The sequence below is a fragment of the Spea bombifrons genome, chromosome 12, assembly GCF_027358695.1.
Source record: "Spea bombifrons isolate aSpeBom1 chromosome 12, aSpeBom1.2.pri, whole genome shotgun sequence".
Taxonomy (NCBI): domain Eukaryota; kingdom Metazoa; phylum Chordata; class Amphibia; order Anura; family Pelobatidae; genus Spea; species Spea bombifrons.
The window spans coordinates 28,821,729-28,846,970 of record NC_071098.1 but is presented as its reverse complement, the minus strand read 5'-3'; the positions used below and the strand labels follow the sequence as shown (position 1 = coordinate 28,846,970).

Sequence of the window (25,242 nt, the reverse complement as noted above, 5' to 3'; positions counted from 1 at the left end):
ATGTCTTCATTCACGAAATCCTAACACTGGAGGTCCATTTGGTAAAGCGTATAGCTTCCTGCTTCATTGTCAGTTCAAAACAGGAAAAGTAGAATAAAATCCTTCAGGATTAAGACCATCTTTCTGTCCATATGGGTATGGAAGAGAAAAAAAGAGAAATGAATTTAACAAAGTACCGGAGGAAAGTTTATTTCAAAGGAGGAGAAACGTTATAACAAATATCTTAAAATAGAGGGTCAGAGGCTTAGATGTAATGTAAAGAAGTTACTTTACTAAGAGTGTGGTAGATCAGTGGAACAGCCTCCCAGCAGAAGTGGTAGGGGGTAATACAGTGAGGGTATTAAACATGCATGGCATAGGCATACGGCTCCTGAATCTAAGACAAGGCCAACGACTGATTAAAGTTTGAGTCTTTACAGCAGACTAGATGGGCCGAATCAGTCTGATCTGCCGGCAAATCCCACACCTTGTGGGTGTTAAAAGGGGTGCATTGCAGTGAAAGGGTTGATATTCATCCCCCCCCCTGGATTTTCATATATACATATAATATATACACACACACACACAGATATATATATATCCAGTGAAAATGGAAAGGGTTTGGGAGATTTAAAATTGCAGATTTCCACTGTTTATGCCACCTTTTGATAAATGCCCTCCAATGAATCCAAAATACTGCAGTGATTCCAGTGCCACAACATTCACAAGCGTCTAAGGGAAACTGAATATAACATGATGCAGAAGGGCTGGGTGGTTGATGGTTGCTTGGAGTGGGGATGGGGGCCACTTTCAAGTCCATAAGACCCTGAGTGCCATTTATATTTTAATTATATGTATTCTTATCTGCAATGCCCACAAGATCAAGTCAACTCATGATCTAAGGGGATTTAGAGGTGACTTCTGGAGCTGAAATGCTCCATTTACTGCAGAACCTATAGCTGTCAATCCACATTCAGCCCCTTGGTGCAGCTAACCGCACAAAGCAGGCTGCTGATTGGTTAATTCGAATTCTAAGAGGTGCTGCAGCATCTGAAGCCTTTTGCTGCAGCAATCCTCCAAGGCTACCCTCCAGAGACCTCCCTGCCATCGCAGTCACACAACATCACAATCCCTCTTTCGACACACAAGCTGCAATCTGTAGCAACAACACAAATACAATGTTGCAACAAAATAAAAACAGATAACGATGTAACAAAGGCAAAAAAAAAAGACAATAATGCAACAGTTACTCTACAAACAGAACAAAAGCATAATACACTTAATGACTGTATGTAAGAAAGATAGAAGACACCCAACCATCTACATCTAGAAAGTCTTTCTAACCTCATGATGGAAATCTTGAATAGAATTACCAGAAATACCAGAATTCTGGATCCTTGCTTCATCCTATTCATTCCTTGCTAATTCCCCATGGGTACCCAATAAAGATCAGAGTGTCACACATTACACCTTTAATCTATTTGCACAAGTGTACAACATTCCTTTGTAACCCCCCCTTTCCTTAAGGTGGCTGGACTCATCCATCACACACCTCAAGATGCTTCAGCAATGCAACAATCCAAGATTCTAATTCAGAACGTACCATACATTGCAGAAGTAGGGGTGGGAGGTGGGGGGGGGGGACATCATCATTTGAACCTTCCCACCTTGCAGCTGAACATTCAATGTCCACATGATAATGCCATATTACAAGCTCTGGGAATATCAAGTATCACCAGGAGGAGAGAAGGAGATACAGCACTGGAGATTTTTTTTTTTACATTTATTTGCAGAACAGCTTCCTCTTGGTGTTCCTATAAAGGTAAATTACATGATCCAAAAAAAAAAAAAAACCCCCTTACCTTAGCCTTCATCAGGTTGGCATATAGAATTACAAAAATAATAATAAAAAAAAAAGAAAGAAAAAAGAAATGGAGGTTGAAATTCCACCTTAATGAGGCAATGATGTCATAGCACTGTCTGCAGCAGGGAGGCACATCCCCATTCTGCATCTTGCAAACTGGAGAGAGATACATACACAGGCACAAGCCATTGGATTTTTTTTTCTTTTTTTTTTTTCCCTTTTTTTCTTTTTTTTTTTTTTTTTTGAAACCTCCCATTCTTTTTTTGACAAGGCTGTAACCAGCAGGCCAGGCAAGGCAACAATATTTACCCCTTTCTGCAAACAAGCTGATTTTCTCCCTTGTTTTTTTTTTCCTAGCTATATATATTTTTTTATTATATATATATATATTTTTTTTTTTTAATTCATTCACAATTTTTTTCACAGACAGCCTGGCGGATGCAGATCTTCCATACCCATCATGTCAATTTTCATGTGATTAATTTCAGAGCAGTGGGGGGAAAAAAAAGATAGTTATATATTTACAGGTTTGCATGGATGAATGTTATTTTTTTTATAAACCTAGCGGTGCATTTATCCTTATTAAGAAGAAATCCTTTTATTGAGAAATATAAGTATCCTGTTACATGTAAGTATTGCATTTTATGGCTGTATCATTATTTATTATGAATTATTAGTAGTAGTATTATTTACTTATTATTTATTACTTTATTATTATTAATGCTATGCAGATATATAGGGTTTGAAGTAGTATGTGTGTCCTATAAGCTGTTGTAATATTTTTTTTTATATGTTTTGCATTCAAAACCTGTTACTGATGTAAGAAGCCCTATACTTCTATAGGCTTTACATTCCCATAGGGGAATTCTAGCCTTGTCAGCTAGTCAAGGAGACCAGGCACAGATGCTGGAGGGTGCCCTCCTCCTTCCTTATAGTCAAGCATGAGTACAGTCCCATCATAATGTATGGGCATGAGTCCTCAATCACCTACCCAGGCTTGATCTACACATCCATACAGCCTGTGGAGTGCTTCATGCTTTCAACTGGACATGCAAACCAGAAGGGATGCTGAGGAAAGCGAAATATGTGAATTAACCCTGTCTGGTCTGTGTCAGTTCAGATGCTCAGAAATAATAGATAGCCATATGGAGATAGAAATAATAATATAATATAATATAATATATATATAAAATAGAGAGAAGGAGAGAGGGGGGAGAGAAAGGTTAATTTATAATATATATATCTATATCTATCTATCTATCTATCTATCTATCTATCTATCTATCTATATATATATATATACATTACTTTGGTGTCCAATGATCTTGTATTGATTGTATGCCATTTAGTTGCATGTAAAATTGTGCCTTTTCCCCCTTTTTTCTCCCAAACCATACTTAACTCTTTTGTAGCCAGTGGGCCCAAGACGTGGTGCAGGCCCCTTAGACAGTCAAAGCTTAATACTTACTTTCCAAAGCTTTCCTTCCTCTAGAGGATCAGGGAATGTGATGCACTTTCCAAACTTGCATGCACACCTTTAATGCTGGTTTAGATGCTGGATAGTGGAGAGAAGGCACAGACACAGTAATTCAGTGGTGGAGGGACCAAGTCTAATGTTGGTGTAAGTGAGTATGACAAACAACCTAACATAGGGTAGTATGGGGAAAGAGGGTTCTGAGACATAATAAAAAAAAACAAGACAGATTTATGTGTATTATCTCCAAAATAATTTCAAGACCAGTGGGTTGGGAAATAACCCAAGGGTCATTCTAGAGGATCACAAATTCAATGGTATAGAGCTATATGATCAAGGAGTTCTTAATCTGATGGGAAAAAGCCATTAGTGATTTGCTGCATACACCATGGGGGAGGGGGGCTGATAATATACCCCTAGGATTAAAGCACATACATACCTACAGGCATATACATGGACATTCAGCCTGGAAGCCTATAAGGAGACAGATTTATGGGTCCATAGATAGATGTTTTCTGGGACTATTGATAACAACAAAGGGAAATGCAGAGGTTGCAGAACCAGCAGCCCTAGGAGGTTCTGGTCACTAATATCCCCCACCAAGGTCAATTAACCCACCCTGTCCCCTGCATGCAAGCCCTATCCAGGCTTTTATCAATCACCCTACTGACTTCAAAGTGTAATATTTCTACTCTAGAGCACTAACTGAGCCATCGCAATAAAGGCAATCGCGTTAACCCTTTGACTACCAGTTATGCAGTATCCACTATGGGAGAGAGAGGGTTTAACAGACCACTGCTGTTTATGTCTTAAGTCTGCTGCATAGATCAATGTGAATTCTGGGTTTGATATGTGATTGCTGATTAAATTTGAAATGCCATCACCTTTTTAAGGTGACTTTGTCAACATCTATTCAAGAATATATATATATATATATATATATATATATATATATATATATATATATATATATATACATACTGCAGAGCATTTAAAAGGCAAACCCTGAATATTGCCCCTGAAGAATGAGATTTATCTTCCTGCATGGGCTCCCTGTAACCTACAGCTCTCCTTGAGGTCTTGCAGGGAAAAAAACAAGTTAATCAGAATTAGTCTGTAGATAGTGGATGATGTGGATAGGAGGGGGTGGTGGGAATTGGGGGTGTAGGAGGATACATAGAGACTAGTCCAACATGGGGAGAGGGAATTAATACATAATATGTATGAAGCCATGCACTGTACAGGAGACAGCCTGTGTAATGGATTTAAGAATGAGAGGAACTTAATGGGGAGGTGAGTGTAAGAGGTGGAAAAAGGAGTGTGAGAGTGTAAGGGGGGTTATGTATAGTATGTAGGTGCAGTTATTGTATGCAGAAACCCATTCATCCAGTATCCATTCCCACTATATGTGTGAACGAGAGAGAAGAGGGGGGATAAGTGAAGAAAGATAGATACAGAAATAGAGGAAGAAATAAAGAGATAAATATAAAAGCAAAAGAGAGAAGGAGGGGGAGAGAAAATGAGGGAGAACGATGCAGAGATAGGGAGAGTGAGTGAGAGAGATGAGGAGAGAGAAAGTGAGGGACAGATATAGAAAAAGAAAGATCGAGAGAGCGAGAAAGAGAGGAGATGAAGAAAGAGGGAGAGAAAGAAGAAAGAAAAAGAAAAAAATGGAGAGAGGCAGTATTTCAATGGAGAAGGTACAGTTACAAGAGCAATCCGTGAGCTACATACTAACATTTACCACACACGCTTAAAAGGTGTGAGAAAGGGACACACAGCAGAGGTGGTTTCCACACTATGATACAAAGCATGAAGCTTAAAGGCAGCACAGCCCTTCCACTCATTCACTATAACACCAAAGAGACCCACACACATCGCAGAACCACTCACCCTCTTAGCATTACCCATATTGATCCGCTAGGGAAAGCCCACTCAGCAATTTTTTTTTTTCCATGAACCATTGGGTCATTTAGGCAGCAGAGTCACAAGGGTTAAATATTCCACCCCATCACCTCCTAAGGAGGCACTTTCGGGTGATGATATTGTAAGTGCAGAACATTACAGGGAATAGCTCTCCTCCTGCTGAGACATACACAATGTGGACACAGGGGGTACTTACAGTTCCAGAGGAGGCAATTAACATAGTTAACCCTTAAGCTGACCAACAATGAGAAATATGTGTGTCTATCTAGAGTCCTTATTCTTAGATAGCAAACAACACTAAATCATAACAAACATGAATCTGAATAATATACATAATTAATTTACAGCATATACTATGCATTTCTTACATTATTATATATATATAATAATAATAATATATATTATATATTATATATATATATATAAAAGGCATATGGCAATGGAAATATAGGACAAGGTAGAAGAGAGGAGTTATCTGGGACAGATGATGGGATTTCAAGGAAAGAAATGTAGATTTACTGAAGCTTTGGAAAGGATAATGAGATGGGAATAATGTAAGTGACGTGGATTTCAATGAGTGTATTTCAGATGGATATGGAACTATGTAAAAAAATTACAAAAAAAAAATAAGAGAAAAAAAAATTAATGAAAATAAAGTAACCTGTATATATTTTCCTTCTTCTTTCAGGCTCCCCAGTAGCACCAGCCAGACGTGTTTGAGAATCCAGTGATTTTTTTTTGAATATCATCCATCAACTTTACTATCCACAGTCTTCCAGCCTCAAAACTAGAACCCTGTTTTAGATCTTGAATTGATACATTCTATATATTTTTATACAGAAGAAAAACAAAAACAAAAAGGAAATCTTTCCAAATATCTTAATTACAAGGAAGCTCTATCCTCTCTCTGCAGCTTTCTCCTGTATTAGGTCTCTCTTTTTTTTGGAGGGGGGGTGTGTGTAGTGAAGGGGCTGGATGTGTGTGAGCTGGAGAAAAAAAAATATAATTACCCTGTGATGACGTCATAAGTTTGAAGCCACCTGATTTGATGTCCCTGTGAAACCTGATCTGTACTTGCAGATTTCTGTAGGAAAAAAAAAAAAAAAAACACTTGGGGTAAAAAAAAAACCCAAATGCACTTATGATCAGTTCAGTTTGTGTCTCATCCTTTCGTGGGCGAAAGTCTGGTAACAAACCTCCTTCAAAGTCATGTTTGAAAGGAGATATGGGCAAATCAGAGGAAAGCGACAAGATTGTCATTAATGTGGGTGGCATTAGACATGAGACCTACAGAAGTACCCTGAAGACATTGCCAGGTACCAGGCTCTCCTGGCTTACAGAACCAGATGCCTTCAGCAACTTTGATTATGACCCCAAAACAGATGAGTTCTTCTTTGATAGACATCCGCAAGTGTTTGCCTATGTGCTCAACTATTACAGGACAGGGAAACTCCATTGTCCAGCAGATGTCTGTGGTCCTCTTTATGAAGAAGAGTTGGCCTTTTGGGGCATTGATGAAACTGACGTGGAGGCTTGTTGCTGGATGAATTACAGGCAACACAGAGATGCAGAAGAAGCCTTGGATAGCTTTGAAACTCCAGAACCCACCGAGGAAGAAGAAGATGGGGATCTGAAAAGACTCTGTCTACAAGAAGATGGTAGAAAGCTGGGTTGGTGGAAAAGACTCCAGCCTAAAGTCTGGGCTCTCTTTGAAGATCCTTATTCTTCCAAAGCTGCCAGGGTAATGTATACAAAGCTTTTATTGACCTCTTTGTCTTTTCATTTGGCTATATGAACGTGTAGATATACTGATAGCATTGTTTAGTATTTCATTGCTCATTTTAATCTGGAAAATCATTTTAAATGAGGTATAGTAGTAGAGAGGCTATCCTTCTCTAGAAGGATAGTCAACCACAGGGGATGATGAGGGGACATGTTGATGATAATGGTGAAGCCTATCATCTAGGTCTTGCAATCTTAGGGTACAATGTTCTAGATAGGGTACAGAAATACAGGTGCATTCTCAAAGGGCCAGGGGCAACTGATGCATGCTGTATCCATAAGCCCACCATTGCTTTAACTGCAGAATATAGTGCAGGGTGCAAGTGTTAATGGGGAGGTCTGGAAATTGGACTGCAGTGCAGAGGAAAGCAGCAAAGCTTGCAAGAAATTCCCCTGCTGGAATCTAGCTTTACCTTGGATGTGCAATGGGTCTCTTAGACCAGGATAAATCAGAATTTAGGGCTATAGAAGGCTGATACAGATGACCGCAGACCATTCACTCCATAGCATGACTTAGAAGAAGGCAATCAAGTCTACCGAGACTTAATAAAACACAGTGGTCCTTCTACATGATGAAGCTGCAGTTGGCATAGCTCTTTATTTTACTCTTTACAATTAGATTCCAGCAACTTGCTGTCTGTGTTCTGGAAACCTTCATCCAGACCCAGACAGCATTTAATGCTATCAAGTAACCACAGATATGAGAATCTCAAATGTGGGCTAATCTAATATTTGGTGATTCCATTGAAAGAAACAAAGCAACCAAAAAGGTTTGTTTCAGGAGGTAGGTCAAAACCACCAATATGAGACACAGCATCAGCATTTGGTGCATTAACATTGGAAAAAAGAATTATACCGATCAAGTATTTAACAATTAGGACAAATATGGGCTATTACATTCCTTTTTTTGTAATAGACTTATAGCTCAATTGACACATAGATGAGGTTGATGCTGATTTAAAATCAAGGGTAATTTGTTTACTTGGGTTAACCACAAAACCTCTTTCCCTAATGTATCGGTTCATCTTCCTCTGTTGGTTCTAGTTTTGAATGTACGGATTGTAAGACGAGCTGCGGAAATTGTTGGCGCTATATAAATAAAAGATAATAATAATAATAATAATAATAATAATAATAAAACAGCTATAAACACCATGATGTATCTTCTTGACGTGTGAAGCTAAATGCAATTCTCCTTACCGCCAGTAGAGGGCGATATTCTCAAAATAAACTAGAAAAATGCAGCAAGAATTTTAGCTAAGTCTGCAGTTTCTTACACCTCTCTTCCAAATTAATTATCTATTGTCTTGTACAGTAAACCGTGTGTGAGATGGTTGAGATCTATGGCAGTCCCCATAAATAACCATAAAACCCATGAAACCACTTAGGAAAACCTGATTCCAATTATTGATCTATTTTTTCTGCATCAAAGGCATTCATCCCCACCCCCCACCAAGTATTACAATACAATATTATTATTACCTTATTTTTATTTATATGGCGCCAACAATTTCTGCAGCGCATCTTACAGTCCCTACATTCAAAGGGTCCGACAGAACTAGAACTGACCGACTTAGACGAACCGATACATTAGGCGAAGAGGGCCCGGCTTGCAAGATTATAATCTATAGGTGCTTTTTATTCATATATATTATTCATATATATTATATAATAATATATATATATATATATATATATATATTATTATTATTCATATATATTTAAATTAGCAAATCAAATTGGCTATAATCCAATTTGAGATTTTTTTAGGATTAATTCATTATTATGAAAATAATTGTTGAAGGCTACAGATTTATAGCTTAATCAGTTGCACTGACATCATACATACGCACGTTATGTACTTAATAATCATTTAATGAGTGTGAGATGAGATAAGACTATCACAAGTAGATCATAGAATTCTAAAACATTAAGAACAGAGCGTTACTAGAGGCAGTTTAACTCCTGGCATGCCATGGGATGTAGAAGTGTATTCCTCTAGGCTGTAAGCTAATGAACAGATCTCATTGCCTAATGTATCAGATCGTCTTAGTCTAGTTGTGTCAGACCCTTTGAATGTAGGGACTGTAAGAAGCTCTGCGGGAATTGTTGGCGCTACATAAATAAAATATAATAATATTATTATTATTAATAATAATACCCCAACCTCCAATCTGCCACTGGAATGGGTAAAATCCATCAGCCCTGTACCTAGTATATTCCATCTGTGGTTTATACCCTCTTTGGGCCATCAGCAATGCGTCTATGATAGCTGTCCATGGTGCTGAACACTGCAATAATAGGAGCAGAGGTGCTGATTCTGCTGGTGTCAGCTTAAAACGAAACGTGGAGGCTGAAGCAGAGATCCGATACTAACATGTAGTAAATAAAAATGTTATTTACTAATAATATATACATTGTAACTTAACCAGCAAACAAAACCATATCAAATGCAGAAATAGATCATAAAACCCTATTTTGATGACCTCCAGACTTCTGCTGCAAAGGCCACTCAGCACAGACTCCCAGTACTCTCAGCTGGCTATGCTATAAGGTGTAATTCCAAACAGTTTTCATTATTAGGGGGTTAAACATTTGTTTTCTGTGCCCCTCCAAGTTCTATAAGTCTTAATAACCAGAGTTACATTATGTAACCAATGTAACCATTGTTGTTGTTTTCAGGTCTCCTAATACCCCACGTCTTTACTATAGGATTTTAAAAACTTTAAACTCTGTACATTTTATTATATTTTGTCAACTTTTTATTTTTTCTAGAATAAAAAAGGCTAGTTCTCAAATAATAAAACAAGGTTATTTCTCTTCAAATGAAGCTTAGCAGTCATTAGGGCTCTTTTTATCTGCCCCCAAAGAGGCTTCTTTCTCTGGAGTCTGCAGTACAGTAGTTATTGACAGCAAAAGCCTTGGCAAATATTATGACGGTGAATGCCAATGTTTGTTTATATTGGATTACATTCACTAAAAGCATATTACATTAATGATATTTCTAGATATATATATATGGTTTCTTGGGAGGGTTTGTTAGAGACCTTTAGGCGAGAATTGCTTCTAGGAATTCTTGTAGGTTCCAGGAATTTGTCCATGAGTGTGAAGAAACGTAGCACTGAATACTCTTTCTTATTGAAAATATGATAAATTATACCAAAATATATATAAAAAAAACTAACACAAAAAAAATAACTATAGAAAATTGGGAGAGAATAGAAACAGGGTTTGCTGGCAGATCGGCCCCATCCGGCCCTTCTAGTCTGCCTGTTTCTCCTGCTGTAAAGACTCAAACCTTAATCAGTTGTTGGTCTCGTCTTAGATTCAGGATCCATATCTCTATCCCGTGCATGTTTAATACCCTCACTGTATTAGCCTCTACCACTTCTGCTGGGAGGCCGTTCCACTTATCTACCACCCTTTCAGCACTGATGGCACTGGAGTATGATGTCATATCTAGGTGCCCTCAGTATCACCACCCATTAATCATATGGAGCAAAGGAGTAGCAGATGAGCCTCCAGACGCGCATGCTTCTCTGCTACCTTCCACTTGACCACCAGGGTTAGTGAAGCCCCCTTTTTCTCGTCAGGATAAGTAATGAAACAGGGAGAACAAACCGTATTCGGCCTCAAAATAAGTAAACAATGAGTCCTCCTCTGCTTCCGTTCCTTTACTCTCTTCGCTCTCTAGGTTATGTTATCAGAAAATCTATTGGTTCTCCCTATCGCCATTAATTATTATTATTTTTTTTAATTATATGAGCCAATAAAAAAAAAGCCACATTAATAAAAAACAAACGCTATACTGTTTAAATCAATTTAAATTGGGAAGTCCCAATTTTGTCTTTTTGTAACTTTTTGTATATGTACCCATTGTATGGCAGGGCCAGAATATTTAAAATATATTAATGATTTATTGGTCTAAAATCCACTTTTTTGTCACTTTAAGAAATCTATAAAATAACGCATTCACAGCTCTATTGGCTAACGCGATATCACACGCATCGACAGTCTTACTGCAGCGTGCAGCGAAACAGCTGGGCCCCGGCCATGTCTTATATTTAAATATATATCATAGTTATGGGATTTAATAGGGATTTACCAGGGTTTCCATGTTGGGAGAGAGTAACGTCCTTTATGATTTTACATGGAACAAAGCTCATTAGAATGCTAAAGTTTTTAATTATATTTTACCATGTCTTTTGCAATTTCTTTCCCCCCCTTTTTTTATTATTATTGGAAATATACAAGCAATTTATAAAAAAAAAAATGATCTATATACTACTAAACTAATAATAATAATATTAAAAAATAATAAATAATAATAATAATATTAATAATTTCAGGCTCCTGCTCACCCTGCGTTCCAGAAAGAGTTAAGCCTTAGTTATAAGACTCATGGGGTGAATGGGTTAATTCTGGGACAACAAAAATTGCCACTTTGGATAAAATATAGTTCTTGGCAACACATTAACCCATGCTTTGCCGCTTCGAAAAGCTCTGTAAGTTCTTCTGTAGTGGTTGGCAGCTTCGGTCCTAGAGGTCCTCTATTATCACACGTTTCCAATGTATCCCCCCCCCAAAATGTCCAGGTAGCCCTTCTATTAGCCCAGATGGTTCTTTGAGGCAGACGATGATGATTGACGGGCCGTTCTTGGCTGATGTGAGAAATTACTGATAACTTGGAGGAGCTTGGGCAACCGAGCAGGGTCCACCACTAGACTTTACAATGTGATATACCCAGTTTCTGCATCTTCTAACCAAAGCCAAGCGTGTCTAGAAGCAGAAGACTGTTTGCCACATTTTAGAACGCTGCCGTGGACGTTGCTTTATCTTTATCCATCCTTTTTTCTCACCAAAACATACAATTTGATGGCGACGAAGAACCCCCTGTCCCATCTTGAAGGTCCTTTTTCTACAAGCTGTCAAATGTTAAACCTCACTTGATCCTTGACCCGGTCGGATGTTCAGAATAGCCGGATAGACTCAAACTCCCTCATTGTATTAACTTCTACCACCTCTGCTGGAAGATAATCCTACTGATCCACCAACATCCCAGTAACATATATAAAATGCCCAACAATACCCAATAGAAGACACCCCGATAAATCTTAACATTACAAATAAGACTAATAAATTCCATTTACGTGTTTCTATATCTGGTACGAAATCTACCGTTTTCAGGTCTTGGTTAATTTTACTGTTTTAGCCTTAAATCTTGCGTACTATCGTTTTTTTTGTGTTGTTGCTGTAGTGCAATAGATGTTACAGCATTGCAGTGTCTTTCGGACATGAAGGATATCTCTTGCTTGGCTAGCAGACGCCGAACGTGTAGCCAATTATAGACAATGTCCCGATGACCGTAGAGTGAAGAACACATTCGAAAACACGCAGTCATCCTATTTTCAAACAAAAAAAAGCAAAAAAAAAAAGGTGATTGGTTGGACAATGAAAACACAATTAAGGAACTTATCGAATGGAATGTGAGGGGCCGAGGGATGTTGGGTGTTTATATATCACTGCAGTCTCAGTAGGAAAAAATAAAATAAAATCCCACCCAAAAATTCCGAATTTGGAAATAAGTCCCAAGTTCCATTCGTAGAATCCCTTATTTCAAGCTGTTACCAGGAATAGTTCTTTAAATGTAAGGAGAACGCAATAATTATGAATTAGGGCAAAAAACGGATGCATTGGAGGATATTTTTATAAAATTATATTTTAATGTTTTCCAAAAAACACGAAAATAACAAAATATGACATGGGGTTTTTTCTCTTTAAGGAACAGGCAGCATTGAGCCTTCTGAGGACCTCTATTGCGATGATGTGAAGCATGCCAAATATCAGGCTAAGCATCATGGGAAATATGGTCAGTCCTGGAATACCCGAGGTGGCCCACACCTGATTATTCCACTCGTAGACCTCCGCGCGCTTTTAGAACTCGCTAAAAATTAAAATCTCCTGCCTGCCCTAATTAAACATTCCCTTTTTGTCTCCGGCTTTATTTTTAGCCTCAGCCTGAAGGTATGTTACATCATCATGGGAATGACAGTGGGATCTTCATAGAACTCAGGAGAAATTCTCGGAACTCTGGCCTATTTTGCTGCATTTAGAAAACAAAAAAATTAATAAATAAAATCCTCCCCATTGTGCCAATTTATACAAAAAATAAAGGGCCAGCCTGGGTTCTTTCCGTCTAGAAGAAGGGTTAGAGTAGATCCTTGGGTATCTATAATAAATCTTAATTTTCAGAAATAGTTTACATAAAGGTCATGTTATTTTATACTTTTATTTAATACAGTTTCCTTAAAATGGGGAAATGTGTGAATTATACTTGTATTTTTGTTAAAAATGGCAGATTAGGGGCTCCAGAAAGTATGGTGACTGTATGACGTGCTGGCAACATTTTGTATTACTTAAAATATCGTTAAACTTATCCTTAAATTTACCTTCATGGCACAAGTGGACATGGAGGAGAGTATTGTGCAGGGTAACATAGCTAGCCTGTCCATGCAGATTAACAGAAGTAGTAGGGCGTTCAATCACAAGAGGTGCCAGGTCATGAAGGTCATGACCGGTCTTGTTACGCGTCTGTGTGGTGGAACCTTGTATGTCCTCTTCTAGGAAGACCAGTAGATGGAGAAGGTAGATGGAAGTAACACAAAGGTAGAGGGGTTGGAGAGACTGTGAGAAATGGGTGGAGAGGACATGATGTTGAGGGTTGAAGGGGAAAGGGAAAGTAGACTTGAAGGCAGGTCTGTTTGAAGGAACATCCAACAAACTTGATACTTTCCATATTGATTCTTGTATGGATTGGGGTGGTGGCAGTGATTCAGAGAAGTCTTTGTTCATTGAGGTCTCCAGATCCCTAGGTCCAAACTGGCAAAGTGACTTCATTGTATACCTTGAGAACAACCCAATAAAGGCTTTAAAATCAGCCGATCGAGCAGATAAAGTTTGGTTTTGAACTTGTTCATGACTCAGATAAACCTTTTTAACCCATGAACGTGACCTCTAACGAATCCAGAGGGAACAGCGCACATAATAATATCAAATATGTATAAAATATGCATGAATAACATCTATTCAGGGTAATAAACATGGACTGCAGTAATATTTGCACAGACGAAGAACTCGGTTTCCTTTTTTAAAGGGACAATAAACCCTAAATGACCCGGCCTGTATTCACTGACCCCAAACCATAACAAACAGTGAAACTACCGATTGCTTTACTATGACTGCTCTGCTCCTCATACAATAACTTAATTATAGCGTTCAACCAAAAACTCTATAAACAAAACCCCCAGAATTCTGTCCACCACGTCACTCATGTTTAGCTGTTCTGAGTTGATATCCCATATCGGATAGAACTCAAACTTTCAGCAGATCTTCATAGGCCCGATCCTCAAGGTGCAGGTGGATCATGTTTTGCCCGAGCAGAATATTAAATCGACGTTTACTTTGCAACTTGCAGATATTGCCCTAAAATAGTGCTGCATAGGACACGGGTAAGACTAAGCGTACCCCGAACGAGTTAATACCGGGGAGGCAGTTCAGCTTCTGGTCTGCTCTAACGTTCTAACCATTAATGGAGCCTCCGACACCAGCGCGATGAGTTAACAGCCTCGGCTGACCTGGCACCGTGCTTTGCTTTTCCGAGCTAGATTCGCACTGCGACTTGTCACTGCAGTACATCCTCCGTGACAAATATCAGCAGATATAAAGAACAATATCTTATGGATCTATCTACTCGACCGTAGAATCGACGTATCCTGCAACATCCAGAATGCTGCGTCTTTCCCACGGTGGCCAGGGCTGTTGAGGAAGACCCCTCGGGCTCTGCACTGCAGCCTATAGTGCTGCAGTGCAGATGTTCAAGCAAACAGCGTTATCTTTGGGATTCTTATTAGAACAGACAATTACCGGGGGGGGGGCGGCCGGAACGTCAACTATTGATGTCTTTGGCGGCAGCGTCCTCAGCCTGTCCTATTCAGTAAATAACTGCTGCTGATACCCAGTAGCCAAAACTGAAATTCCCGAGCCCCCTTACAAAACCCCTCATTTACATCATCACAGAATTTGACGCTTTCAGCATTTATTTTTTGCTGAGAATGGACAGACTGGTCACTTTAAACCAGTGTTCTAGACCGGTGGTTCCCTACTCTGGTCCTCAAAGAAACCCAACGGCGTAAGGTTTCAGGATCTCCTTAGATACAGGTGGGCCTGTCAGGAACAAGTAACTTCATGCGCTCATATTAGCCTTAAAGTGAAACCGTGGTCTTCACAACTTTAAGGTCAATTCATTGATTAAAACCACCCGTGTGCTTATTTGCTTGCGATATTTAGTTAATAAATCCTGCTTATTAAAGATAAGTCTCAGAGTGTCAGAACCATAACTCATAATATCAGTCAGAATAGATTTCTAGAATCACCAGAATATTATGGGATACAGTAAGGAATTATTGATTGGTTTTCTAATTTTTAATGCCAACGTTCTCTTCCTTTCTCCTCCCCAACCCTTACAATGGCTACCTGGACCACTCATGGTCGTTCATGGGAACGTAGTTCCTGCGACGTCAGCAGGACCACCTACTGGCGTCGGCGGGAATGGCCACTGACATCAGCGGAACCGCACTGTCACTGTAGGATTTGGGGGCAAATGCCCCATAGCTGTTGGCGGATTAGAGCTGGAACCAATACTCTGCTTTCTGTAAGATGAAGTCATCAAAGCTTTGAGCCCCTAATGAGCACGTTCAATGGTTATAAATCACCCCACTTACAGCCTGTGGTTACCCTGCAGGTTAAATACATCTTGATTTCAATGCTATCGGATACACGATATAGATGTCGGATTGGTCTGGTGTTGTGGTTGTTAGATGTTGAAAAACTCTCAAGCAAATCAAGGTGAAGTTTGAGATTCTGATGGAATGGCAGATGCAGACCGGTAGCTCAATAACCTACATCCATCTGCAGAATCCAGGGCCAGACTGGGGACGACTAGGTGGCTCTGGTTCTTTAAGGCCAGTGGCCACCAAATGACGTAAGATCGTCTGGTGGCTGGATATGCATGGCCGCAGGATATCCATTCAGTGGCAGCACGCTATAGTACCTGATCTGTCATGGGTGATGTCAGCCAGCGGCCCATAGGGCATTTGCCCAGTATGCTAAATGACCAGCCCGGGCCTGGCTTATATCTAGTAGGGTACGGTTGGGTTAGAAATCAGCCGGTGTATTGGACAGCATGTATCTCAGCTGTTGAGGGACCTCAATGGAAGTAGTTGTTTGAGTTGCTTTTTATAAATGGATTAATCTACAAATTATGAAACAAAATGTTCATTCCTAGAGGTTATGCGGGTTCTTTGTAGCGGCTTTTGTTGCGGATATCTGACCTTCTATATTGGGCAAAGCTTTAAGGTTTCACCAGCCTCTTGGCCCAAGAGGGAGGGCTAGTATGGAGGGCTATTGATTTTACATGTTGCAGATCATCAAGATGCTGGATACAGATTGTGACATAATTGAATTATATAATTAACTTATATATTATACATATTGCCTGGCTTTGCTTATGAGAAAGTCATAGACCGCTATGCTCCAAGGGTTGTTCAGAAGTGTCCATTTTTAAACAGCAGATATGCCAACTCTAGGAAATATTTTTTTGTTGAGTCTGGGAGATAACTGAAGGTCTGAAATGATAACGCTTGAGCTGATGCCAGAGAAGTATCACCTTGATATTGTGTTGCGGTGTTGGAATACAGTATGTTTAGCTAAACACTTTGCAGTGGAAAAAAATCATAAGCAGAAATGAAGGGGACGGCTTAATGTTGGGTGATTGGACGTGAGGAGACACATGATTTGGTAAACAGAATCTGCTGGCAGATCGGCCCCATTCGGCCCTCATCTAGTCGCCTGTTTTTTCTTGCTGTAAAAAGTCAAACTGTAAGCAGTCGTTGATCTCGTTGGAGCCATCTTCCCCTAACTGGTATACTCTTTAAAGAGCATATATTGGCACCCAAACAAAACACAACTGAGTTTGTACGTTAATTAAAAATGTTTTACTTTGTCATGTTAAAACCAAGGTTGGAAACCTCAATTGGACCGGATGCAAAAGTATTTTCACAAAGGGCTGGCCTGACTTTCATCAAGCTGGTACACGTTAGTCTGTAAACAATTTTGGACCAGGCAGACATCACATTACGTGACCCCGGGGTTAAAGCTAAGCCAGAAAGAAATCGGTGGGTGAGGTAATCGGGTGAGTGGGAGGGAGTATGTATGTATAAGTGTGTGTGTTAGCATGGATGTGTATGTGTGTGAGCATGAATGTGTAAGTGTGTGTGAGCATGAATGTGTATGTGTAAGTGTGTGTGAGCATGGATGTGTATGTGTGTGAGCATGGATGTGTATGTGTGTGAGCATGGATGTGTAAGTGTTTGTGTGTGAGCATGGATGTGTAAGTGTTTGTGTGTGAGCATGAATGTGTATGTGTAAGTGTGTGTGTAAGTGTAAGCATGAATGTGTATGTGTGTGTTAGTGAGCATATGTAAATGCATGTTAGTGTAAGTATGGGTCAGTGTATATACGTGTTAGCATGAGTGTATATGTTTGTGTAAATGTGAGAGTGTGTGTACACATATACGCCAGTGCATATGTGAGTTACTGGGGAGGGGGCAAGGGGCCGAAAGAAGATGGCAGAAGATGCCAGCTTTCCCCTATAAGTGGAGGCCATAGATTACAAGATATTTAACTGCATCACATTGTGCCAGCAACACATTATTATTATTACTATTATATTCTATTTATATAGCGCCAACAAATTCCGCAGCGCCTCTTTTTAAACCCCAACTTATCATTATCCTTCTTTAATGTTTCCCGGGGGCCAAGGACAGCTGCCACTTTCACCACTTTTTTTTTTTATCTATTGCACCTACATGAAAAGATCAATCGTGATTTAACACGAGGCAGGACTGTGCATCTCATTACTCGGGGGTTAAAATAAAAACGCGTTACGGGCATTGTTCAGGATGATAAAGGAAACCTCGCAACGGCTGTATTTCTCTTTAAACGTTAAGCATATCTGCATCGATGCAGCAGCACTTAATCCCAGTCCTCCGTCTCTCTTCATACGAGCTTTATTTCCATTCACTGACCCACTGCGGTCTCAGAAATATTAGCTGCAATGCATCAAATTGGAACTTTACTGCTAGGAAGATGCATGTTGGGGGAGACAGCTCCATTTACCGGGATGAGACGCTATTTTATTCTATAGGACATATAAGATAAATGTGTGGTCCCAGCCGGAATGTTTTTTTTTAGATAAAGGTTTAATTAGAACCAATTTATGTTCTATGAAAGCGCGCGGGGTGTTCCGTGTTCTCGTAGAAGGGTGTTATTGGGATTCGGCATCGTGAAGGTATTGCGGTGGAAACCGCTTACACGCTCTTTGCCGTGCGGAGGATCGAACATCGCAGCCCCCCTAACGCAATCCCTTACCCTCGGCACACGCAGAGCTGGAATGCAGACGTCATGGTTTGCCATACGCTCTGCAGCAGAGCGAGCCGGGCGCATGCACACGCAAGGGATCGTTGTAACATAGAGCTTTCGGTTTTAGAGCCTAATACAGTGGGGGGGGGTATTAAACATGCATGGGGTAGACATACGGCTCCTGAATTTAAGACGAGACCAACGACTGATTAAGGTTTAAGGCTTTACAGCAGGAGAAACGGGCAACTAGACGGGGGCCGAATGGGGCCGAACGGCCGGCAGATTGTATGTTTAACTTCTGCAGGGTGGCTGTTCCACATACAGAGAACTAAAGCTGGGGACAAAGGGAGTCCTATGCCCCTGCTCAATTCTTTTCCACCCTATATGCAATATATTAAATTGAGTGAGGGCACGTCGAGCTCCTCAGTTCTTCTTCATCACCTGGTCTGTGGGTCGAAGGCTCAGACGCTTTATTAAGGGTTTTAGGATGTTCAGAATTTTTTTTCACGTTTTTGACCTTTTTGGGTAGGTAAAAAATAGCAGTTTATTAGTGAATAACCAATTTGAGGAGGCCTACAGAAAATGTTTAAGAACCATTTTATTGGAGACTATAAGTAGATCAAAAGGCACCTGGAGTGGATTTATGGAGGAATTAGGAATTTGATCTCTACCTGTGGGTTTGTGTAAAAGGCCCAGGACATTTGTTGCTATTGATCTGTTTATATTCCGACACATTGTTTCCCTGGCAGATGAAAAAGAGGCCTCCTGGGAAGGTCCAAAAGAGCCTCCTGTGCTTTAAATATCAACTTAAGAAAGTGAAAACAATCCAGACATGCAGATAGAAGTCAAAATAAATTAGGTAGAAGACAGGAGAACGCATTGAGAAAAACAATCATTGTAACAGCAACAGCTAACATAAAATAATAAATAAATAAAAAAACATCGCGCAAGATTTGTATAAAATTTGATTTAAAAAAATTGAATTAATTTAAAAAAAAAATTAGAATTTATAACAAGGAAAAAAAATCTTATTTTAAATAATAAGAAAAATAAATAGATTTTAAAAATAATTGTAAGCCAGGTGTTTAAAATAACAAATAATGTCAATGTAAATTAAATTTAATTTTTTCTCTAATTTTATTTCTTTTTTGTAATTTTTTAGTTATTTTTATACATGACGTACATATATTTATACAATGAAGATTTTTATTAAGATTATTTTGAGCTAACACAAAGGTTCGTCACACATAACATTTTTGGTGAACCATAAAGATATCATTTCATATGAATCTTTACAATTCGTAAATCATAATTTTCTTTAAATATTTTAAAAAACAATACTCTCATTGCCTCCTTCAAATTTTGAGGATGTACAGGCGTGTTAAAAATAAATGAAATTCATAATTTTGTATTTTATATAATTATAATAATGATTTTTTTTCATTATCTTTATAATTTAAATTGAGTTAATCCCTTAAAACCTACAAAAAACCATGCTCTTCCCTTGTTACGCCAGCACCAAAATCTGTATCCCCCCTCAGTGCTTATACTTTGCTTATACTTTTACAGCAGGTTTTCAGTACGTGGCTCCTCATTTGACGCGTCCTCCATCCATTCCTTTCTCTAATATATGTTGTTGTTCTATGTCACACCAAATCTTTGTTTCTGTGTTGGATATAGTGTTACTTCTTTTTTGAAGACGACACCATGGACATTCTACACTTATTCTTGACAATGAAGTTCAAAGAGGCCCACTGGAGCAGCAGCAGGGGATGGAGAAATAGTTGGCTGTTTAGAGCAGGTTAACTGACAAAAAGAGCAGAAAAAAACACCTGTTAGTCAGGGGTGTGCAGCGAAAAACTTTTATTTAATTCTGTAGACCCCCCACTGTCAGAGTGGTTTGGTCTGCTGTCTTCCTTTGCCTCTAGCTGGTCTCCTCACCTTCACTGTGGCAGATGTTCCTTCACAGGCACAGAGTCTCCGCCTGGGCAGAGACGCAGTTTGCAGGCTGCAGACACAAGGTAGTTTATTTCAAACATGTATTGCAGCTAGGGTTAGTGAATACTCCAGCTGTTGAGACTACATTTCCCATGACTTTCAGCCAGTCTAGTATGTTAAGCATCACGGGAAAGGGAGTACCCAACCACTGGAGTGCCAAATGTTAGCGTTTTATATCATTATTGATTGGCGGTGCAGCTGCTGTGGATTGCACATCTCGTGATTCTCAGCCATCCATTTGGTTGACTGAACATCATGAAAAAATGTAATAACAGCACTTTGAGTGCCAAAACTATCAGGTGTCCTATTTTTTTGGTTCCAAGCATTTATGTCACTTTTTATTACCCTCTTTTTTTGTAACACCTCTGAATGTTTACAGTGCGTCAGAGAGCTACACTTCACAACATTAACGTTTCATGACTGCAGCTCCCCTGATATACAGCCATTACAGTCCTCCTGTTGTGCAGGTTCATGATGGTCTGTAGCTACTACTACTGCAGTCATATCCATTTTCCTATTAATGGGTAACTAACACCTGCCTCCCACCAGGAAACCCCTCTCCTGGGCCAACAAAGGTAGGCAATTGGGAGAAGGTACGCAGGTATTTGGAGGGGGGGTGGAGAAAGGTGGGGAGGATATTTTGCCCCCCCCTGGAAAAAAGGATTGTTTATACCTTGTCTTGACCTGGAAATAATACATTTTTAAGCAAATATCTTAAGGCGTTATCTGTACTTGGATTCAAACGGGTTAAAAAGCAGAATAAAATTGGTTGCTTTATATGGAACATCTTGCAGTAGTAAGTTATGTGATTTGGGTGCTTTTATGGTGTACCCTTGACTTCATTAATTCATATTTATCCTTAAGAAAAATATTTTTGTTATTGCGGATCGTGTAGGGTAATAAACTCAAAACACAGAAAAAAAAAGTTTATTTGGGCAAAATAAGACAACATAGTGAAAGGAAATTCAACTCAGAAAAATGCAAGGTTATGCATTTGCAAAATAAAGTTAAGAATTCTATTGACACATTAAATTATTGGGAAGCTAAAAATACCAGCGAAATAAAAAAAATCATTGTTTTCCCCTGGACATTAAAAAGTAATAAGCTGGGATTTCTTCATAAAATATATTTTGTATGATATTGAGTACTTCTAGCTGCCAGCAATACTCTCTTTTTCTGACATTTATGCATATGTAATATTTTGCCATTTTTAGAGAAAGACTATAAAAATATATAGACGTCACTTTAAAGAGTCCGAAACGGATAAATCTATCACAAAAAAACCCCTGAAAATTATAGATTATAGATAGAAAGAAACATTGAAATATTTTCATGAGAATAAACAAAAAGCGAAACACGTGGAGCTAATTTCTTTTTTTCTATTGTGAAAGTTTAAGCGCGTTTTATATGCGCAGCTCTGGATTGATTATAAAAAGTGATATAGGTACTCTATCCAGGTACCACTTCTTAAGATAGTACTGAGTAGTACTTAAAGAATGATCGTTACATTCATTCTTAAGAAGCCCGTCGAAGAATGAGCGTTTTTGTGCCGTATTCATTCACAAAGTTTCCATGTAAATGAAACAAATTACGCCTTCAGGCAACCCTATAATCATATATAAGTACCTCTTTCTTTTTCTTTGTATTTACCATTTTGTCAAGGTGTTAATGCGTAGTTCAAGCTGATTCCAGCGCGCTATTCATTTCAGTTGAGTTAAGAAATGGATTGAGATTTATTATGAAATATTTTAATTGGAAATGATTCAATTTTTCTTTTGAGCCGATTAGCATTTCAAGTTTCCGTCCGGGAGAACCATGGAATGGCTTCAAGGGTAATATAATTTTGGAGATCTATTAAGGATCTCTCAAAATCCAATGGAATCTTCAGTTAGTATGTCCATTGGTTTCGTCCATATCATAGAAACATAGAATTTGAAGGCAGATAAGAACCATTGGGCCCATCTAGTCTGCCCATCAATAGCTCAAGTCAATCTACATGATCATTGTCTACTGGTGTTCAACGCAAGCATTCACCAAAGTCAACCGTACTGAGAACCCTTGGATAGAGCACATGATTAAAGTAGGATTAAGCCCCCCAAACCCTGGACAGATCTTATTTTAAATTGTTCTATATTTCATAGTAAAAGGAAAAAAATCATAAAACAGTTTGTATCTTTTAAATGATTGGAGGATAAAAGATGCTTAACTCCCTGACTACCTTACTTGGCCATCTTTGGTGGGTACAGGACCAACACCATTCCATATATATTGAGAATCACACCAGGTCCAGGTTATATTTCACATATTATATATGTTCCACAGTCCTCTATGAGAGATGGATAGGAATGGATTCACACTGAAAAAAAGTCACTTTTATTTCATTAAATCAATATTGTTCCTGATGGTCAGAAGCTGGTTTAAAGATTAAAGTGTAAAAAAGAAGGCTTTCAAATGTGTGGTGATTGGATATTTAAAAAAATAATAATTTAAGGATATTGCTTCCTTAAAATGTAATAAGTCTTGAGATAGATAGATAAATAGATAGATAGGTATACAAGATATTCAGCCAGGGAATAATAGACTAGAAAGATCTAACAAACTTTGTTGGAAGAGTCCCATTCTATAGCAGTCTTGGTCCCAGCGTAGAGATGAGTAATTAGCCAAGCTTTTATATACCTCTACAAAATGTTTGTGTTTTTCTATTGATATTTTCCATTGAGTCTGTGTCGTTTGTATAACTGTAAATATTCTCTGTGTTTGTTTGGCAGTATATCGCCTTTGCTTCCCTGTTCTTCATCCTCATCTCCATCACAACGTTTTGCCTTGAGACCCACGAGGCGTTCAATAATATCAACAACAGGACCGAAACGAACACACGAAACAACATCACCAGTACGGAGATCATATTAGAAGTGGAGACTGAACCCTTTCTAACATATGTAGAAGGCATGTGCGTGATCTGGTTCACTTTTGAGTTTCTCATACGTGTTATGTTCTGCCCAGATAAAATGGAGTTCATAAAGAGCAGCTTGAATATTATAGACTTTGTGGCCATCTTACCGTTTTACTTGGAGGTTGGCTTGAGTGGTCTGTCTTCCAAAGCAGCTAAGGATGTTCTAGGCTTTCTGCGGGTTGTCCGTTTCGTTAGGATCCTGAGAATCTTTAAGCTCACTCGACATTTTGTTGGCCTCAGAGTTCTTGGTCATACTCTACGGGCCAGTACCAACGAGTTTCTCCTTCTTATCATTTTCTTGGCGCTTGGGGTTCTAATCTTTGCCACTATGATATACTACGCAGAGAGGATCGGCGCTGATCCAAAAGACATCACCGGCAGTGCCCACACCAACTTCAAAAACATCCCCATAGGGTTTTGGTGGGCCGTGGTTACAATGACAACTTTGGGCTATGGGGACATGTATCCAGTGACTTGGTCGGGAATGTTGGTGGGTGCTCTCTGTGCTTTGGCAGGCGTGCTAACAATTGCTATGCCGGTTCCCGTTATTGTCAACAATTTTGGAATGTATTACTCCCTAGCTATGGCTAAGCAGAAACTACCAAAGAAAAAGAATAAGCATATACCCCGGCCGCCTCAACCTGGATCACCTAATTATTGTAAACCAGACATGCAGTCTCCCCTTAGGAGCATGCAAGGAGATTCCTGCCCTTTAGCTCAGGAGGAAATCATTGAGATCAACAGAGCAGGTAAGAATGGACTTCCGATCAAAAGAATTCACAGCTACTTACAGGTACAGTAAACATTATATGGAAAATATTACCAGCTATCCTAAAAGAAGCAGATAACAGGTAATAACAATTCTCCGAATGGGTTTAAATAGAAAACTAAACTATTTATATCTGCTCATTGTATCTGCCGGTAGACAATCTTATGGTGTTCTGTATTCTAACAGTGGATCGGTCCACAAAGTTTTAGGTATCACTAAGAAAACTTTCCAAACTACCTATTGTTTTAATTCGATATAACCATTGTAGAGACTGTTGGTGTCGACGGGCCCAGAAATGTTCTGTATCACCAATGAGTTCCATGTCGGCTCTTAGGACCAATTAACTATTATCAATGATGAGAATCAACGTAACGATCCTGGCCTGGACCATATATATTAACCCCACGTAGGACCAATACCGTAACAATATTGGCTGTAGAAATCATATACCTTGATAAAAACACCCATTGTCTTTATACCCCTGCAGAGTTCTTTAATACGGTGCTAAAGGACCTTATTCTTCTAATATCTTAGACCATTGCTGGTGCTCATTCATCATGCGCTCTCCTTGAGTGTCGCCAAATTTGTGATTAAACAAATAAATTAAATACAAGATAATATATATAAATACATTAGCTAGAACCAAAACAGGAACACCGGCAATACCAGCAATATTAAAATATAAGATAATATCTTTATTTCCTAGTATGGTATCATTTTTTCCTGCAATAACATTTTGTGACAAAAGGGGACAAAATAATAATAAAAAAAAATGATTCATTTTTTATTACTCCCATGTTTAAAAATGCAAAGAAATGCTCAGCCTCCTCATACTATCCACCAGCAACAAACTGAGCCCTTAAAAACGGCCCTGGGGTCAGCAATAAAGTGTCTTATTCAGGCACTCACTGAATAATTAAAGTCAGGGAGGAAAGGACTTCATTAGATAAGCAGGACTTCATTAGCATCGCCATAAAGCATCACCTTAGTGTAGTGTTGGAGCAGGGAAGGTCACATGA

At 38.9% G+C, this 25,242-nt stretch overlaps 1 protein-coding gene across 5 annotated transcripts in view; it reads left to right on the top strand.

Annotated features, from left to right (window-relative positions):
• The first annotated feature begins 2,207 nt into the window (after positions 1 to 2,207).
• LOC128470290 (potassium voltage-gated channel subfamily C member 1-like) overlaps positions 2,208 to 25,242 on the top strand; it is a 36,718-nt gene continuing 13,683 nt past the window's right edge. For all 5 annotated transcript variants that reach the window (XM_053452157.1, XM_053452154.1, XM_053452158.1 and 2 more), the window contains exons 1-3: positions 2,208 to 2,471; positions 5,932 to 6,984; positions 23,270 to 24,203. In XM_053452157.1, coding sequence (XP_053308132.1) covers positions 6,385 to 6,984; positions 23,270 to 24,203 — 1,534 coding nt within the window. In that variant the 5' untranslated portion in view covers positions 2,208 to 2,471; positions 5,932 to 6,384. The remainder of the gene's footprint in view (positions 2,472 to 5,931; positions 6,985 to 23,269; positions 24,204 to 25,242) is intronic.